Below are 18,983 nucleotides of genomic sequence, written 5' to 3' on the forward strand. Positions count from 1 at the left end.
CTACTGATGAACTGGAATTTGTTCTAGTAGCTAACTTTTCACTGTTAGCTACTAGAACAAAGTTTTGAGTTCCTTGATGAAAACATCAGGAGAGAGACCTTGTTTATGGGTATGCTATACCCAACCAACATAACATTTCATCTTGCTGTAGCATTTCAGAATGTAAACCTAATTTCAGAATGTAAACTAATGGAGGACACCACAAGAAGATTAAGATTGGACATTCAAAAGGCTTGGTTGGTTTTCCACATTCCTTAAAAGGCTACTATGTAGAGGTGTCTTCTGAATTATCTGGCTTTTGACCCTTAAGACACCCCAGTTTCTGATCTTGAACTAGTTATTTCTACTACTCTAATTGCTAAATTACTGGTTCAAAGTTAAAAGAAAACACTGAAGATATTTCCTTGCAATCCTCTGATATTTTGTTCAGCTTTAATATCTTCTCTCTCTCTCTCTCTCTCTCTGTTCATTAACATCCCTTGGGCTGACACTATTTGCCTTTGATATGAAGATTTTTCTCTTGTTGGTGTGAAGATAGTTGAATTTATATACAGTTGAAGATATTTAAATTTGTAATACAATTGGGATATTTTAGCTGAAAAAAAAAATAATAAAATGAGACCTGTAAACAATATGAACGGTACAGCCATAGAAAGTCCTCTATTCCCACTGTTGGCTAATATTTAAACCATCTAGAGGATACTTTGTTTTCCACCATTCATTTTCAACTATTTTTCTGGATCTACTATGTCACTGATATATTTGCCATTTAGCCTCATTTTAAAAAATGAACTAACCACCTGTCTGTATCGTATCAACAGTTCTATATCCCCATATACAGTTCATTATGGAAAAAGGAGGATTCTGAGAGTTCACCCTACTTTGATATACTTGCACAACCTGTAGTACCTTGTCAACCAGTATATATTTTGGAAACAAGCCTGTAGTTGCAGATATATGCATGAATGTTCTGCTCATTATTATTATTATTATTATTATTAAAATTTGAACTCCATGGAGTCAGAGACGTGGGAGGTACACACAATTGCACACAATGCTAATCCAACCGTGCCTTAAACTGATTCGATGTCTACACCCACAACACACTCAGGCAATGCATTCCACTCACCAACCATCTCCATGCAAAGAACCTACTCCTCCGTTCACACCCTCCTTATAAAGTTTCCAGCGATAACCTCTTGTCCTAGCCCACTCTCCCATTCTATGAAAAATCTCCATGTCGATGCAATAACAACCCCTGACTAGCTTATATGTCTCAATCATATCCCCCCCTCTTCCTCTAATTCATGAGGCTCTGCAACTTACATTCTCTTAATCTGTCCTCATACTCCACATTCCAAAGACCACTGACCACCTTTGTGAATCTTCTCTGGACCATTTCCAACATGTCCTCATCACCATGAAAACTAGGCAACCAAATCTGTGCACAATAATCCATATGAGGCTTGATCAAGGCCTTAGACAATGGTATCATAATCTCTCTATTTTTGTATGTCAGGGTCCTCCCATTATTGCCATTATCTGATGTGATGTCTTCAGAACTTGTGTAATGTGGACCCTGAATTTCAGGTCCTTGTCCACCATTACTCCTAGATCTCTCATTTCCTATACTTCTGTTAAAGTTTCCTCAACAAGTGTATACTTTGCATCCCATCATTGCTTACCAAATTTCAAAACCTTACACTTTGCAACATTGTTCCACTTACCTGCCCATTTATGCAATTTATTCAAGTCCTCTTGTAACCATAACATCTGCTTGACTTAGCATTGCTCTCTCCCCAGTTTTGTATCATACCTCCCATTAAATAAGAGTGGTAAAATCCATAATTAACAAAACAGGTAACATTTGTTCTTCTTCTGTTTTATCACAGGCACTTCTTGCTATCAAAGCTTTAATGAAATTAAATTGCTGCAACCTTTGTCACATTCATCAGATAATAATTACAATTCAAGACTTAAGGGTACAATAGAATGTTGCTTTCCAATCTCATACATTTCAGGCATTTCAAAACCCACTGGCAGAAGTTTAAAGTTTCCACCTGTATCTTGCATTCTTTTCAATCAACAGAATTTCTTATCTCTTACTAAATAAAAAGGCAAACATTCACCTCTGCCTCTAGTTAGTGTTTACCGCATTCCTTGAAAGGCAGGCTATTCTGTGGGAAAAAAGAAAAAAAAAAGTTTAGTACGCATCAGTACTATATCGAACTTACACCTCTAAAGTAGGTCTCACAAACATGGTATTGAGACCAAGCACAGTATCCCCTTAATTAATTATTGCCCTCGCATAAAAGCAGTTATAAATATGAATGTCTTTTCAGAGGTCCAGAGTTTCAGAAGTTCAGAGGTCCAGATAATTTAAATTCAAATGATTGTCACTTTATCCTGAAAGTTCAAGAGATTGTTTTTAGAAATATCAGAAATATGAGAAATTCTAGCAAGCAGTACATGTTGTTATAGCTTAACTGATTGTTGTATGTGCTTTGAACCTGATAATGCAATGTTAGTTTATGTACAACATATTTGTGTGCTATGTTATACTTAACAAGAATTTATATTTTTGTTTTAATCCTTATCCAAATGTAAGCAAACATATTTTGAATGTGAAGTATCTTCATGATAAGTCTACTTGTATGTAGAGGCTGTTGATTTTTTTTGCAAATTTTCAGTAGTGATGTGTTGTGTGTAATGTGTTTCACTCTCAATTCTTATGCCTCATGTTTCATTAAAAAAATAGGTAGGATCTAGATTTTCAGCAGCAAATTAGGGCTCTGACTATGTGTTATAACATACAATTAAACCTCTGTTGACATCCCAGTATACAAACTGATGAACTAATCCATGCATTTTCAGCTTTCTGTTGAATAGATTCTGAAATACAGAAATATAGCTAGGTGCAGTGGTACAATAAAGAGAAAGTTCTCTAGATGCATATCACCCTTGTTAAACAACTGGCCTGTTAGATTTGAAAACTGAACTCAATTCATTTGTGTGTGTGTGTGTGTGTGTGTGTGTGTGTGTGTGTGTGTGTGTGTGTGTGTGTGTGTGTGTGTGTGTGTGTGTGTGTTTAAATGCTTTCAAAGCATTGTAAATAATAAAATCAAACATTATTTTTTATTTGTTGGAAGTTTATTTTTCACTTGGTTAGACTATGAATTTAGTTTAATCCTTTATCCAGGTGTAAGCAAACAAGGTTTGCATCTGAAAATATCTTCAGGACTGAGGTAAGGTAGTGCGGCACCAGGCAACTCCGAGCAAAGGTGGACCAAGCTCTCATCACTCCTTGTCCCATAATGCAAAGCACATCTTCTTGTGGACATGTATACTGCTATGCATTAAGGGAAGGGCCACTACTCAGACTGGTTTCGACCTTTATTGAGGTCTCGTCAGTGGGAGGCAGACCCAAATGTGGAGATACTAAGGCAGAAGCAATAGGAGAGGTCATATTTACCTATAGGAGTTGCCAACAGGTGTACCACCTTATTATTGAATTACTCTGAATTTAGAGAAAGATGTTGGAAGTTTATTTTTCACTTGGTTAGACTATAATAAATTTAGTTTAATCCTTTATCCAAGTGTAAGCAAACAAGGTTTGTGCCTGAAAATATCTTCAGGACCGAGATAAGGTAGTGCAACACTAGGAGTGATGACTGAGACAAGGAGTGATGAGAGCTTGGTCCACCTTTGCTCAGAGTTGCCTGGTGTTGCACTACCTTACCTCAGTCCTGAAGATATTTTCAGGCACAAACCTTGTTTGCTTACACTTGGATAAAGGATTAAACTAAATTTATTATTATTATTTTTTATTAGTTTAAATAAAATCTCTCTCTCTCTCTCTCTCTCTCTCTATATATATATATATATATATATTTTTTTTTTTTAGGGTCCTCTTCCAATCAAATGGATGGCTATAGAATCAATTCGTGATAAAGTGTTTACAGTTAAAAGTGATGTGTAAGTAAAAATGCAAGAAATATTATCTACTTTTCAAAAAAATAACATGCATTGTCATCTAAACAAGAACTACTATTCCTTTGAGAACCCCAACTGGCAACCTCAATGCCACTATATGCCTCAACTGCCCAAACTACACATTACACAGCTCTTTCTGTTGCAAGGGTGGCACTTGTGCATTCATCAGAATCAACATACCATGCCAGAGACCGCAAACCTTTAAACCCTTTGAATCCCACACTGTTTGAGCTACTTTGACTCAAAATTTCTCTACCAAAATCAACCAGCCTTTTTTCATGTGCTCTCTCTCTACTGCTCTCCAAAGTCTGTCAGCTATTCTGACCTCTTTGACTGTCTCTCTCTCTCTAAAGCTCAACTTTCTGCAATCTAAATACCCTGGTAGGTGAAGGCATCCTTGGGGACTTCAATGTCCACACCTCATAGTGGCTTCCCTTCTCCAGTTTCACCAATCAAGCAGACAGGGATACTGAGATGTTCACCATCAGCAATGACCTATCTCAAATCATCAATCTTCCCATCAGAATATCAGACAACCCTCTTCAATTTGCCAACGTACTTGTCCTCTTCCTAACAAGTCCCCTTTCCAGGTATATTGTGGTTGTCAGTTCTCCTCTTGGAAGCTCAGATCACAACCTCAACAAGTCTCTCTTGCCACAGAACAATTTTCACCCACCAGTTCACAGTCTTGTGTCCTTTGGCACTACAAGGGTACCAACTGGGAGGACCTCTATGACTTCTACTCCTCCTTCCATGGTCTGACTACTGCTTCAGTTCTTCTGATCCAAACACCTGCTCAGACCAAATAATAGAAATCATCCTCACATGAATGAAGGCTTTCATCCCTTATTCCAGTCCAAACTCTCAGCCACTATCCGAGCCTTGGTTCCAAAAAAAATTGTGCCAATGCTGTGAAAGAAAAAAACCTCTGCTTACCACAATTGACCGAAGACCAAAACTCCAGCTGCCCTCTCTGCTTATACTGCAGCTTGCAATAGTTGCAGAAGAACATCACCAAGTCTAAGTCAGACTTTGAAAGTGCCTAATGCTGCAAACTCAGCTCCTGCCCAAATAGAAGTCCTCCTTATGGTCCCTTGCCAAGGCCACCGGGAGCATCTTCTGCCCACCCAGGTTTCCACCACTCTCACATTCTGATAGTACTGTAGTTACCTCACCAAAAAACAAGGCCAACTTACTGGCATCACTCATTTCTTCCAATTACTGCATTGATGACAGGGTAAAGTTCCTTCCGCTCCACAAAGAATCGCTCTCTTCATGTCTCCCATAGCCTTCTGACAAAAAGAAATCTGAAGAATCCTTAATAACCTGAACACAAACAAGGCATCTGGTCCTGATGGTATCCCACCTATTGTGTTAAAAAAATGGTATCCCAGAACTAACACCTATTCTGTATCACCTCTTCACTCTATTGTATTCTACTGGCATCTACCTTACAACATGGAAACAAGTCCACATCCAGCCCATCCCAAAGAAATGTGATAAAAGTCAACCTACAAGCTACTGTCGAATTGCCTTCACTTCTGTTCTCTCAAAAAATTATGGAGGTCATCAATAACCAATTCTTGAACCACCTAGAGACATATCAACTAATCAGTGACCAGCAGTATGGATTTCCCCAGTCACAATCTACAACTGATCTTCTTGCTTTCACCACCCACCTATGGACTCAGGCCATGGAGAAATTTGGAGAAACTCATGTGGTTGCCCTCAGTATTTCAAAGGCATTTGATCAGGTTTGGCACATGGATCTACTTACCAAACTTCCATCCTGTAGTCTGCCTTCCTCATTGTGCAACTGGATCACCAGCTTTGTCACTGGTCACCTACTGTGTGTCATGGGGGTACAGTTTACTCTCCTCAGATTTCCCCAATAATGCAGGAGTACCTCCAGGGTTCTGTTCTTTCACCCATTCTCTTCCAATGGATAGAATAGGACTTCCAATCCTCTCCATAACTTTGCTGACAACAGTAAAGTAATGTGAAGTATTAGAATTCTCAAGATCTACTACGACCAGGGACCTGAACTACGATCAGGGACCTCCTAGCTAAATTCCAGTGGGGCAAGGTTCCTTGAAGTTTACAAGGAACCTTGTAAACTTCAATGCCACCAAAATTCAATATTCTGTCTGATCTCTTCCAAGAAAGAGCTTGTATCCTTCCCCCTTTCCTTCAGTAATACTGACATATCCACACATGATCAGATTTCTCTTCTTGAACTGACCTACACCTCTAATCTTTCCTTGCACAACCATATTTCAACTATAGCTTCTGCAGCAGCTAAAAAAACTTCTGTTCACACAAGACACTACTTCGCATCTTCACAGCAGAGCCCAAATTTACCTAGCTATGGAATAATGCTCCCATTTTGGGGTAGCGTACAAAATCCACTCGAAGATTGCTTGATTCTATTCAGAAGATGGCAATCCTGTTAATTAATGATCCCTCTCTCACAAACCCACTTCAATTCCTCTCTCACAGCAGATGCTCAGTTTCTGTCTTGTGTGCCTCTTCTATAGATAATTTCATGCATAGTACTCTGCTGAATTGGCTGCTATTATTCCTCCACTCTTCTATAATCATTAAAACAAGAGTCATTGCTAACCCACCCTTTTACGGCCCATCTTGATACTCACCGAACCAACTTTGCTGCCTCCTCTTACATTCCATCTACTTTTGTCCTTTAGAACTCTTTCCCCCCCAATCTGCTTTCCCCAAAGATTTCAACCCTTAGTTGTTCAAGCAAAATGTAAACAGAACCCCTCCTCTCTTCTCTTCTTCCTGCCCACACACAGTCCATCACATGAGACCTATAGCACTAGTATGCTATAGGTCTTATAGCCTTTCGTGTGTGGACCAGATATATATTTTAAAAAAACAAATAAATAAATAAAAACTTTATGCTAGATATTCTCAACTAAATCAGATAAAGCCATTTTATCAATCAATATGCCAAATAAACTGTTAATATGAATTAAGTGGATATTAAATCTCCAACATCATTTCAAAGCCGACAACAGAAACTATAGAAGTTTTGTGCAAAAATTTGACCAGAAAGTTTACGGTAAATACTCTCGCTGCCATACTATGAGTTGCCCTAGTCGAACCTAATAGGGGGCATGCACGCTATATAAGTCCATATATTCGCTTCCTATTGGTTCATTTTGATAGGGTTCACTGACTCGATAGCTGTTTCAAACTCATCGGTTTTCATCAGGGATCAGGCAGAAACCAAGGGAGCAAAAACTCTCAGTACTAAGAAACATGGAGAGGTGTATTTTTCATAAGCGAACTCCCAGTCGATGCGTGAAGTATTTACTAAAAATAAAGAGCCAAAGGCTTCATGTCAGCGATGCAGATTTATATGAATTAAGTGGATATTAAATCCAACATAAGCTCTCTGGTCAAATCAGATTTTTGTACGAAACTTCTATAGTTTCTGTCGTTGGCTTTAAATTATGTTGGATTTAATATCCACTTAATTCGTATAATTTTGCATCGCCAACATAAAGCTTTTGCTTCTTTATTTTTAGTAAATACTTCACGCACCGACCGAGAGTTCACATACAAAAAATGCACCTCTCCGATGCTTCGAGTTTCTTAGCAAAGAGATTTGCTGTCTTAGGTTTCTGCCGAGTCTTGCTCCGCTGAGGGAAGGGGCTTAAGAATTTGGAAGAGTTTTGCCTGAGAGAGCACTTTGAGTCTCCAGGGAGGGTGCTTTCCGACATGACCCATGTGGGGCCGTGTTGGTGGGCCATTTTCCCTGGAATATGAGTGATTCTGCTCAGTTGTGGGGTGAGCCTATCAGTTTGCCAAATAAACTGTTTTTATTTTAATATGAATTAAGTGGATATTAAATCTCCAACATCATTTCAAAGCCGACAACAGAAACTATAGAAATTTCGTGTGAAACTTTGACCAGAGAGCTTACAGTAAATATGCTCGCTGCCATACTACGAGTTACCCTAGCTGAACCTAATAGGTGGCATGCATACTATATAGCATCTATATATTTGCCTCCTATCGGTTCATTTTGATAGGTTTCACTGACTTGACAGCTGTTTCAAACTCAATGGTTTTCGTCAGGGATCAAGCAGAAACCAAGAGAGCAAAAACTCTCAGTACTAAGAAATTCAAAGCATCGGAGAGGTGTATTTTTCGTAAGTGGACATCCAGCCAGTCTGTGAAGTATTTACTAAAAATAAAGAGCCGAAGGCTTCATGTCTGCGATGCAAATTTATGAATTAAGTTGATATTAAATCCACTTAATTAAATTAACAGTTGTGGATATTAAATCTACAGCTGTTTCAAACTCATTGGTATTCATCAGGGATACTAGATAACTAAAGTCCCCTCTACAAATTAGACAATTACCCCTCAGACCACTCGCTACGAGTGACCAACAGATCATATTGGTTCCACTCAGTGATAGGCTCACCCCACCACTAAGCAGAACCGCTCATATTCCAGGGAAAATGGCCCCACATGGGTCACACCAGAAAGCACCCTCCCTAGAGACTCAAAGTGCTCTCTCAGGCAAAACTCTTCCGTAATCTTAAGCCCCACCCCCTTCAGCGGAGCAAGACTCGGCAGAAACCTAAGACAGCAAAAACTCTCATTGCTAAGAAACTTGAAGCATCGGAGATGTGTATTTTTTGTAAGCGAACTCCCGGTTGATGCGTGAAGTATTTACTAAAAATAAAGAGCCAAAGGCTTCATGCCGGCGATGCAAAATTATATGAATTAAGTGGATATTAAATCCAACATAATTTAAAGCCGACAACAGAAACTATAGAAGTTTCTTGCGAAAATTTGACCAGATAGCTTATGTTGGATTTAATATCCACTTAATTCATATAAATTTGCATTGCCAACATGAAGCTTTTGGCTCTTTATTTTTAGTAAATACTTCACACATCGACCGGTAGTTCGCTTACAAATAATACACCTCTTTGATGCTTCGAGTTTCTTAGTACTGAAAGTTTTTGCTCTCTTGATTTTTGCCTGATCCCTGATGAAAATCAATGAGTTTGAAACAGCTGTCGGGTGAGTGAAACCTATAAAAATGAACCAATAGGAGGAAAATATACGGACACTGTATAGCATGCATGCCACCTATTAGGTTCGGCTAGGGCAACTCATAGTATTGCAGCGAGCATATCTACCATAAGCTCTCTGGTCAAATTTTCACACAAAACTTCTATAGTTTCCGTCGTCGGCTTTGAAATGATGTTGGATTTAATATCCACTTAATTCATATATGTTTTTTTTTTTCTCATAGCATCTGAAAATTTGACCTGTTTCTTCAGAAAGTGTTAACTTGATGATGCAACATCTGTCATTCTTTGAGCATTAACACACACACACACACACACACACACACACACACACACACACACACACACACACACACACACACACACACACACACACACACCTATTCAAAGCTTAAATCTTTATCATATTATTCTATCAGATTTACATGGTTTGATCACATTAGAAAGACAAAGACAGTATTTTGGAGTTAATCTCACAATGTTATACTATGAAATATCCCATTTTCCCATTGCATGTTAAGCTCAATTTGCTGTCACCAAGTAACATGGTTACCTTTGAAATCTGATTAATGCAGACAGGGCAAATAATCCTATCTGCATGGTGTATTATGAATGTCAAGTGTGTGTGTGTGTGTGTGTGTGGTTTCAACCACCCACCATGCAAAGAAACTACTCCTCACCTCTTCCTCACGACTTCCTTTTGCAATTTTCAGGGATGATATCTTGTCCTCACTCCTTCACCTTGTTCCACTAAACATAACTATCCAATTGCAACCCTGTAACTACCTCTCTAAAGTTACAATATCTCAATCATGTCACTTCTCCTTCTTCTGTCTACCAAACCCCTTGAAGGACTACCACATCTTCACTATTGCTAATAACCTTTTCCAGCTTCACATCATGTGCAAACAACTGAATATCACCCTGCAACCTATTGACAATGTCATTAATATAAAGGTTAAACAATATATGTCACAGTATTGAGCCCTGTGGGAGACCCCACTTATAACTTTCTGCTTCCTTCATACAACTCTCTGATACCTATTAGACAGTCAATCCTGAATTCAATTCCCTAACCTGGCATCCAAACCCATGTCTTGCAACTTAAATATCAGCTTATTTCGTGACACTCTATCAAATGCCTTTGTAAAATCTCAAAGAATCGCAGAACATGCCTTTCCCCCCTCATCAACTACTCTTTATCATTTTATTATAAAAGGCAATCTACTAAAAGAAGAGTGTCCCTTAACAGATCCATGCTTACTCTCACAGATAACATTACCCTCATCTGCCCAACCCTGTAAATGATCCCCTCACTAATTTCTCTAAAATTTTAATAACTACTGATGAAATACAAACCGGTGCATTGTTTGACACGTCCATTCTACTACCACCATTATATAATGGCATTATCTTAAAATAATTAATTATCTTAAAAGCTATTGAACATAGGGTTCAATAGCTTTGGATTTGGCCATAGCATCAGAAGATCTGGTCATAACTGAGATGGCATTATTGCCCCCAGATGGAACGACCAAGTGGTTTTGACTGGAAGTTAAACAGACATGCAGGAGTAAAAGGTGAGATATCATCAGTGCTTGGGAACTGCTGAAGGAATATTTATTAGCAGCAATGGCAAGCTGTGTACACAGCTTGCACAGTACACTGTGTACGTACAAATTGTGTACCCTCCCCCCCTCCCAACTTCCACTCCTCGGGCACATTTCCCATAGCCAGCCTCCCATTGAAAAGACAGGTCAACGGAGCTGTCTGCATTCTCTCAAAACCCGTGGCAAAATCTCATCCATTCCCATTTCTTTATTGATATCCAGAGTATTCTGGATATCAATAAAGTATTGATATCCAGAATAGAGGTGCAAGAACAGAGTGAAACACACGCTGTTCTTGCACCTCTAAACCTCAAACCTATCAAATTCCTCTAATGTTAGAACCTACTTCTCTAGGAAATATCCCAATAAAGTGTTCATTGAACAAACTCACTGTATCCTTTGCATCAGTCACTCTACTTCCATTTTTATTCAACAATGTCATTCTTCCTCCAGTAGGAGGAAGAATGAATGTAGAAGATAACATATAACACAAGAATTCCTTAGGATTTTGTTTGGACCTCTTCTCATATTCCAGGTTTGCCTTTCTTACCTTGCTAGTCACTCTACTGTTATATAGTCACACTACTGTTATATTGTTCATGGATCTACTCTCCACCATATCTCCTTATATCTCTTCTATAACCTCATTTTCACCTGCAGTTCCCATTTGATATTGTTTGTCATCCACTTTACATCAAATTGTGTTCTGTTTTTCACCTGCAGTACACAGCTTGCCATTGCTGCTAATAAATATTCCTTCAGCAGTTCCCAAGCACTGATGATATCTCACCTTTTACTCCTGTATGTCTGTTTAACTTCCAGTCAAAACCGCTTGGTCGTTCCATCTGGGGGCAATAATGCCATCTCAGTTATAATCAGATCTTCTGATGCTATGGCCAAATCCAAAGCTATTGAACCCTATGTTCTCTCTCTCTGTTACATTTTCCATAATATATTTGTCTCTGAAGAATTCTAGAAATTCCATTCCCTTATTACTGCATGCAGTTTCTGCTTCCCAATTTATACTACCGTAGTTAAAATCTCCCATAATAATCATTCTTCTTGCACTTGCCAAGTTCAGTTGCCTAAACATCTCTTGCTCCTCACCCTCTATACTCCCTGGCTTATAGCAACACTGAACTAAATATCATGTCCTGTCCACCTCACACCATATGCTCTCAAAACCATTAGTGCCATGGATATTCAAATTTTCGAGTTGCCTCTGAGAGGACATAACTCATTACTCAACATAAGCAGTACTCCATCACCACATTGCCCTTCATATCATGCCAAAAAACTATATTCTGCTACCTCTATTCCTGGCAACATATCGTCTTCTGTCAAACCATATCTCAGTGATTGTAATAATCTTTGAATAGGCTAGTGCTATCAGCGCCATCAATTCAGTGCCACATTGTGCACTAGATTGGAAAAGGGGCCCACATTTGATTCTCATCTTGATGAGAGGAATCTTTATGTTTTTTCTTTATTTAATTGAAGGTGAGTTAGCCGATCTCATATGGAGATAGCAGGGTTTTTTCTCCCAGAAACTCGAGTTTTTCATCCTACATAGAGACAAATCAGTCTTGAGAACACATGCAATTTACAGACAAAAAATACTAGTGGTGGTGTACAGTAGATGGTGTTGTGTAGGTGATAATGGTCATGGCAGTTTGCTGCAGTTGGTGGATTAAGTGGTGGAGATGGAGAGTTGTAGAGTAGGCACTCTCCCTCGATGAGGCTTTGGACTCCTTGGAGGTGCCACGTAATAATAATAATAAATTCATCTCCTCTATTCTAGATCCTGGCATTTGTATAAAGAATCATCAAGGCACTATCACTGTTTCTATACCTATTATTATCCCTTCTAGACTCCGCTGGATTCAGCATTACACAATGTATTTCCTCTTCTCCCAAACAACTATCCTCACAAGAGGCTGCCCCTTTTGTCATCCACCTGTATCAGCATAGGTGGATGACGTGTTCAGAGAACAACATTCTCACCAGATGGATGCCTATATTTTTCCTCATTCAAATATGGATGAGTCTGACTATCACACTATTCATTATTGACACTCTTCTCTGTAGCTCTGAATTATCATACCTGGACAACACACTCACTATCTTCCATCTTTCTGCCTTCTTCCATATAACCTCAAGCATGAACCTCAGATCTCTCGCTGGCCGATTCACACTGCCTCTCCAGTCATATTTGCTGATCATCACAATTATCTCAGTCACACCACCTATTGTTCCTCTGGCATTCTATCTTGTACACCTCTTGTAATGTAGATATCTAATCTATCTTGAGCCTTGTGGATAAGAGGAAGAGAGAATTGATAAGGGTTGCTACTGGTTTGAAGGCTTTTATATAGAATTGAGATAGATAAGATACATAAGAATAGAATGAGGGCGATCTCTAGAATCTGTATGAAGAGATGTAAGAAAGCAGGAGAGGAAATGGTTCTTTGAATGAAAGCTAAACTACTCTCCATTTTTAACTGAAGATTTGTGAGTGCATTGCTTCCTGAGAGTGTGATGAGTTGAGATAACAGCGAATGATTTAAGGCAATAAGTTTTGAGTGTGACATTGGCATCCTACTGTAATTAGGCTTTTAATTCCATGGAATTCTAGTGTTGGTAATGATATTTATTATAATGTGCAAATATATTGATAAAGTAAGATCTCTTCTTCATGGATTCGTGCTGAGCATCATAGGTAATCCTATATCAATCCATCAGCTGGGTATCAGAGATATTTAATACCTTAGTTACAACTGCAGATACAAACTGATATGTAAATTGGAAACTATCTCCTAGCATCATTTTTTTTGTTCACTCATACTGTTTTGCCATCTTTCCACTTATAAAATTCATCACAATCTTCTTTCTTTGATCAATTGGGAGCATACATTTTTTATAATTTGGATAAACATTTACTTCCCTTTCTCCTTTAGTGATATATTACATTTTCTTGTAGAGAATCAGAGCAGAAATGATAGTAATGGTTTTCAGAGTACATGATACAAGATAGAAAGATAGAAGTTTATAGGGCAAGATATTTATTTGTATGTAGCAATAGACTAGGAAATATGGATGGTGATGAGAAGAAAATAGGCAAATTACTTTGGCAAGTGCAAAATGAGGGATCATCATTTGTGGGGGGGGGATTCAGCTATAGCAATATAACTAGACAGAGGAAGTGGTATGCAATGCTAAAGGAACTAATTTAATGGACTTCTTGAGAGACCTGCATGGGGTGGGGGAATACATGAGAATTAAGAGTTTTGGAATTGATTCTAGCATCACAGAATCTGGTTGTGACTGAGTGTTTTACTTGCTCCCATTTGATGATAGTGACCAAGCAGTCCTGACATGGAGGATGAATAGGCATGTAGAAGTATCAAAGCAGAAGGCACTGATTATTTTTATTATACCCTCCATGAAGTTGGTAGACTCATCATTTAGAGGTTCATTCAATTAACAACATATTTCCCATCCTGAATCTTTAAATCCTTAATGCTCCCTGCATTAACACCATATTCTGGTAATGCTTTCCATTCGCTCACAATTCTCCATGTAAAAAAATCTACTCCTCACACCCTTCTTCACCACACTCTTACATTCCAGAGATGGTCTCTGGTTCTTCCCTCTTGCCTTCTACTCATTATAATCCCCTCTGGATTAATCTGATAAAATCTCCTCACTAACTTAAATATCTCTATCTTATCACATCTTTTTTCTCCTCTCCACCAAACTCTGCAATCCACATTCCTTCAACATTCTCTCCATAGCCAACATTCCAGAGTCCTGAAATTGTCTTAATCACTCTTCTCTGGACCTCTCCAATGTTTTCACATCACACTGAAAACCAGGTGACCAAATCTGAGCACAATAGCCAAAGTGTGGTCTGCCCAGTGCTTTATACAGTAGCACAACTACCTCCTTATCTGTATGTCAGTGTACTTCTTATCATAGTGGTACTGTGATGTGCAGTCTTTGCAACACTTGCAATATGCCCTCTAAACTTTAATCTACTGTCAACAATCACCCCCCCCCCTGCCCCAAATCTCGAATCTCATCCGCTTCCTGCAGTATAGTACCATCAATATAGTACATAGCTTTGTATTTCTGCACTCCAAAATGCAATACCTTTCACTTATTAATATTATAACTACAATCCGATGCCTTTGTCCAAGGCATCAGATTGTAGTCTACTCAAATCTTCCAAAAGGGAATTAACACAAGTAGAGCTACTTATAATTCTCCCCAACTTTGCATCATCAGCAAACAACTGAAGATCGCCATTGAGTCCACGTGATATATCATTTACAAACAAGTTAAACAGCAGGACGCCCACAAACAGAACCATGGGGCATGTCACAGGTCGCCCTCCTTTTTTTTTTGAGACTGCTTCATCATACACAACTTGCTGGTATCGCTCATAGAGCCAGTCACCTATCCACCTAACAGATATACTATTTATTCCTATCATCTGCAGTTTGTACACCAAATTATCATGTGGGAATCTAACAAATGCTTTTGCAAAGTGTAAGAATAGAAGATGTATATGATTCTCCTTATCTAACACACTCATTACCTTATCATAAAATGAAAATAAATTGCTTAAACAGAACCTACCATTTACATATCTATGCTGACCATCATTAAGAATACTATATTTATCAACCCAATCTTGTATTATATTTCTAACCAATCTGTCTAACACCTTGACTACAACTGCAATTATACATACTGATCTATAATTGGAAACTTCTGTCCTAGAACCATGCTTGTGGAGTTTTACTATTTTAACTACAACCCCATGCAGTCTTACCCACTGCAAGATTTTCATTAAATGACTAGGTCAAGGGCATAACTAACTGCTGTGCACATGCCTTAAAAATACATGGTGATATAGTTATCCCTTCCCACAGCCTTATTAATATCTAACCTAATCAGCACCTTATACACCTCTGATTCTTTCATTTCCAGTCCTCCTAAAATGTTTAGAAACTAGCTTAGAACAGTACAGTAATTACAGTATTTGAAGCAAGAGAAGTTAGTAGTACATGGGAAGTACTTAATTAGAAATTGTTATCAACAATAGAAGATTGTGTTCCTCAAGTGAAGAAGATAAAGTGATTTGGTGTCAAACAGATAACTAGATGAAGTAAACAGGAAACTGCAGATGAAAAAAGATTGTTGAAGGAATATAAAGAGAGATTGGGAGAACAGCTGGAACAGAGGAATGTGACTAATGTAGTAAGGAAAGAAAAATTAGAATACAAAAGGAGAATGGATGGATTATCCTGCTGGATGAAGACAGGACTTGGATAACCAAGGCAGATGATATAGTTGAGCTCTTTACTTATCACTTTATTAAAGTGTTCCATCCTAGTAAACCAGGATTTATTCCTAGAGGAATAAGAAAGAATGAAGAGGATGTATTTACTGAGTGTGCTAAATGTCAATAATGCAGACAGTGACCAAATGTATTTTTGCAATGTGTTTTAAGGGAATGTATTGTGGAACTGACCATGCTTTTAACCTGGCTATTTAATGAAAGTCTTCCAATAGAGCAGGCTCCTGGAGAATGGAAGGAAGGTATGATAGTGCCATTGCAGAAGGGTGATGGAAGATTGGAGAAATCAAACAACAGGCAGCTTGTATTTCTTCTGTGACAGTTAAGATTTTGGAGAAATTGTTAAGAACTCATATACGGAACTGAGCAGATGACAACAATATTATTTATGCAGGCCAGCATGGATTTGTTAATGGACATTCTTGTTTTAGTAATCAGAAGCATGGATTTGTTAAGAGGCATTCTTGTTTTAGTAATCAGGTTGCCTTTTACAATAGAGTAAGAAGAACATGAGTATAAGCTTACACTGCCATTTTTTTTTTTAATTTTGCAAAAGCATTTGACAGGGTACCATATAATTTTTTTTTTAAGTTGCAATATATGGGTTTGGATCAGGTTAGTGGACTAAGATAACTGGTTTTATGAAGATATTACTGAGTTGTATATGGGGGGGGGGGGAGAGCAGTATCAGAAACTAGGAATGAAGTTCTACTTAGGGTTACCATATTCTAAAATACCAAAATGCTGACACCCCATCGCCTGACCAACTCATTCCAGACACAAACATCTAACACAAAAATAAATACATATGTTTGAAATCTTTACCTTTGTAAGCTTTTCATTAATTAGATGTGATGAGTATGCATATTTTTTGTATGGCATACAAAAACCTGGTATGAAAGAAAAAAATTTAAAGAAGCCTGTGAAATTTTGTTTAACCCTAATATCAACAATAATGGCAGTATGAAAATTCCAAGAATCTGGATGGCACATATTCAGCCTACTTAATATTTAGTATCCAGTAATTTAGGACTTGAAACAACCTTCAGCTAGTATTGGAAACTATTCCATACCAATTGTTTGCAATTTATATTATAATCATGTTTTTAATATATATATATATATATATATATATATATATATATATATATAAACATGTTGCTCTCCAGCCCAATGTAATTTTGTAACCAATAGATAATAATAATAATAATAGGACTCTAGTGTTGATGTAGTCAAGGTTTTTTTTTTTCACCAGAGGTCAGGCCAATAATTGTTGTAACAGTGGGTCAGACTTTAGCAAACTATGTAAATTGTAGTGCTTGTTTCTCTATATATAGTGTATATGCTCCAGAAGATGACCGTGATATGAAGTTCGAAACATTGAGTGTTGAATTTGGTTTATATTAAACTAAAGTTTTACTCAAACATGGTAGTTGTCTCCATAATTTTCCAAAATGTAGACCTAATTTTCTTTAGCAGTTCTTTGTTTCGACACAAATAGTCAAACATATTTTTACATATAAAATGTCTGTAATTAAATTTAACTATAGCAAGTTCTTTCACAGATTCTATGGTAAGTCTATTTCTTTCCTTGGTCCACTGAGCTTGTATTCATGAAAAGAGCCTTTCAACACTGGCATTGTGACCTGGAATTGCAAACAGAAACTGAGCCATCTTTACAATTTCATTGTACTGTTCTTCATTCTTGCAGAATTCAATGTCGTCACACCATTTTTTCTGACTTGACACTTCTTTTACATCATATGAAGCAACAAATCTCTTCAAGTTGGAAAATTGGTCAAAACATTTGCTGTCATCAACTTGCACACCTCGCTCCATCAAGAAGTGTATACATTATACACTCTTCTACATTTTCCCAGGAGAGTTCTTTAAGACCTAGCCACTTTAGGACCTAAAACAGGAAAATTCATTAAACTGTTGCATCCACATGTTGAAATAGTCTAAACACCCTACATAGAGTGTTTCCACATTACACCAAAACTTTTTTATCCCAGATTTGAAGCCATCACTTTCCATTTTCTTCGACATGTCCTTTGCTTTCAATGGTACAAAATGTTCATTTTTCCTTTCCTGAAGAAGATCATGTAATGAAGATAGTATTTCCATTACATCAATAAGGGAATTGTCTTCTTTCTCTAGCCTGCTAATATGTGAATAGAACACACCAATCAGAGACTGCAAATGCCATAGATAGATAGATTTCACTGAAAGGGTCTTCAAAAAAGTTCTTTATTACAGCTGGTGGTCTATTTTGAGATAAAAAGAATGATTTAAGAGCTGGATACATTTGAATTAGTTTTTGAACAGCAGGGTACAAGGATAGCCATCGTGTTTTACTGTGATTTAAAAGTTGCTGGCATTCTATATTCACAAACTCACAGAACTTCTTGAGAGACTCCACATGGACAGTGTATATTGAAAAGTAATTATATATTTTAACTATTAAAGTTTGTAGGTCAATGTCAAGCAGGTCTGTACCATGTTGGATGCAATTATTATGGATGTGTGCAGGGCATCCCACTCCAACCAATGATTGGTTAACCATCCTCTTCAAGTTGACAAATGCATTATTGCCTTGACCTCTTGCAAGACCCCCAAACATGGTATTGCAATTATCACCCCCAAAAGCAACACATTTATTTTTAAGTCCCAAATTGTTTAGTATTTCACTGACATAAGTTGAAATAGTTTCTGCAGTTTCATTTGGTTTGCTCTCAACATTCACTACTTTAATCTGTAAACCTCCATTCTTGTAGTCAAAATATTGAATAAGGATAACTGGTAATTAGTTTACAGAATTAACAACGCATATAAAGTATATTAATTAAAGGTAACTTTAATAAATAACTTCTATATTTCGGCAACGTCACGTTGCCATCTTCAGGAACATAAAGATATGGTATGTGCATGCAGGCACTA

At 37.7% G+C, this 18,983-nt stretch overlaps 1 protein-coding gene and 1 long non-coding RNA gene across 5 annotated transcripts in view; one reads left to right on the top strand and one right to left on the bottom strand.

The window, feature by feature from the left end:
• LOC150106656 (vascular endothelial growth factor receptor 1-like) overlaps positions 1 to 18,983 on the top strand; it is a 672,835-nt gene that overhangs the window by 588,371 nt on the left and 65,481 nt on the right. For all 4 annotated transcript variants that reach the window (XM_090392613.1, XM_090392614.1, XM_090392616.1 and 1 more), the window contains one exon: positions 3,905 to 3,975. In XM_090392613.1, the coding sequence (XP_090248739.1) occupies positions 3,905 to 3,975 (71 nt within the window). The remainder of the gene's footprint in view (positions 1 to 3,904; positions 3,976 to 18,983) is intronic.
• LOC150106658 (uncharacterized) overlaps positions 1 to 18,983 on the bottom strand; it is a 157,799-nt gene that overhangs the window by 79,636 nt on the left and 59,180 nt on the right. The window lies entirely within an intron of this gene.

The sequence above is a fragment of the Typopeltis vanoorti genome, chromosome 5, assembly GCF_054136105.1.
Source record: "Typopeltis vanoorti isolate ZY-2024b chromosome 5, IOZ_Tvanoo_1.0, whole genome shotgun sequence".
Taxonomy (NCBI): domain Eukaryota; kingdom Metazoa; phylum Arthropoda; class Arachnida; order Uropygi; family Thelyphonidae; genus Typopeltis; species Typopeltis vanoorti.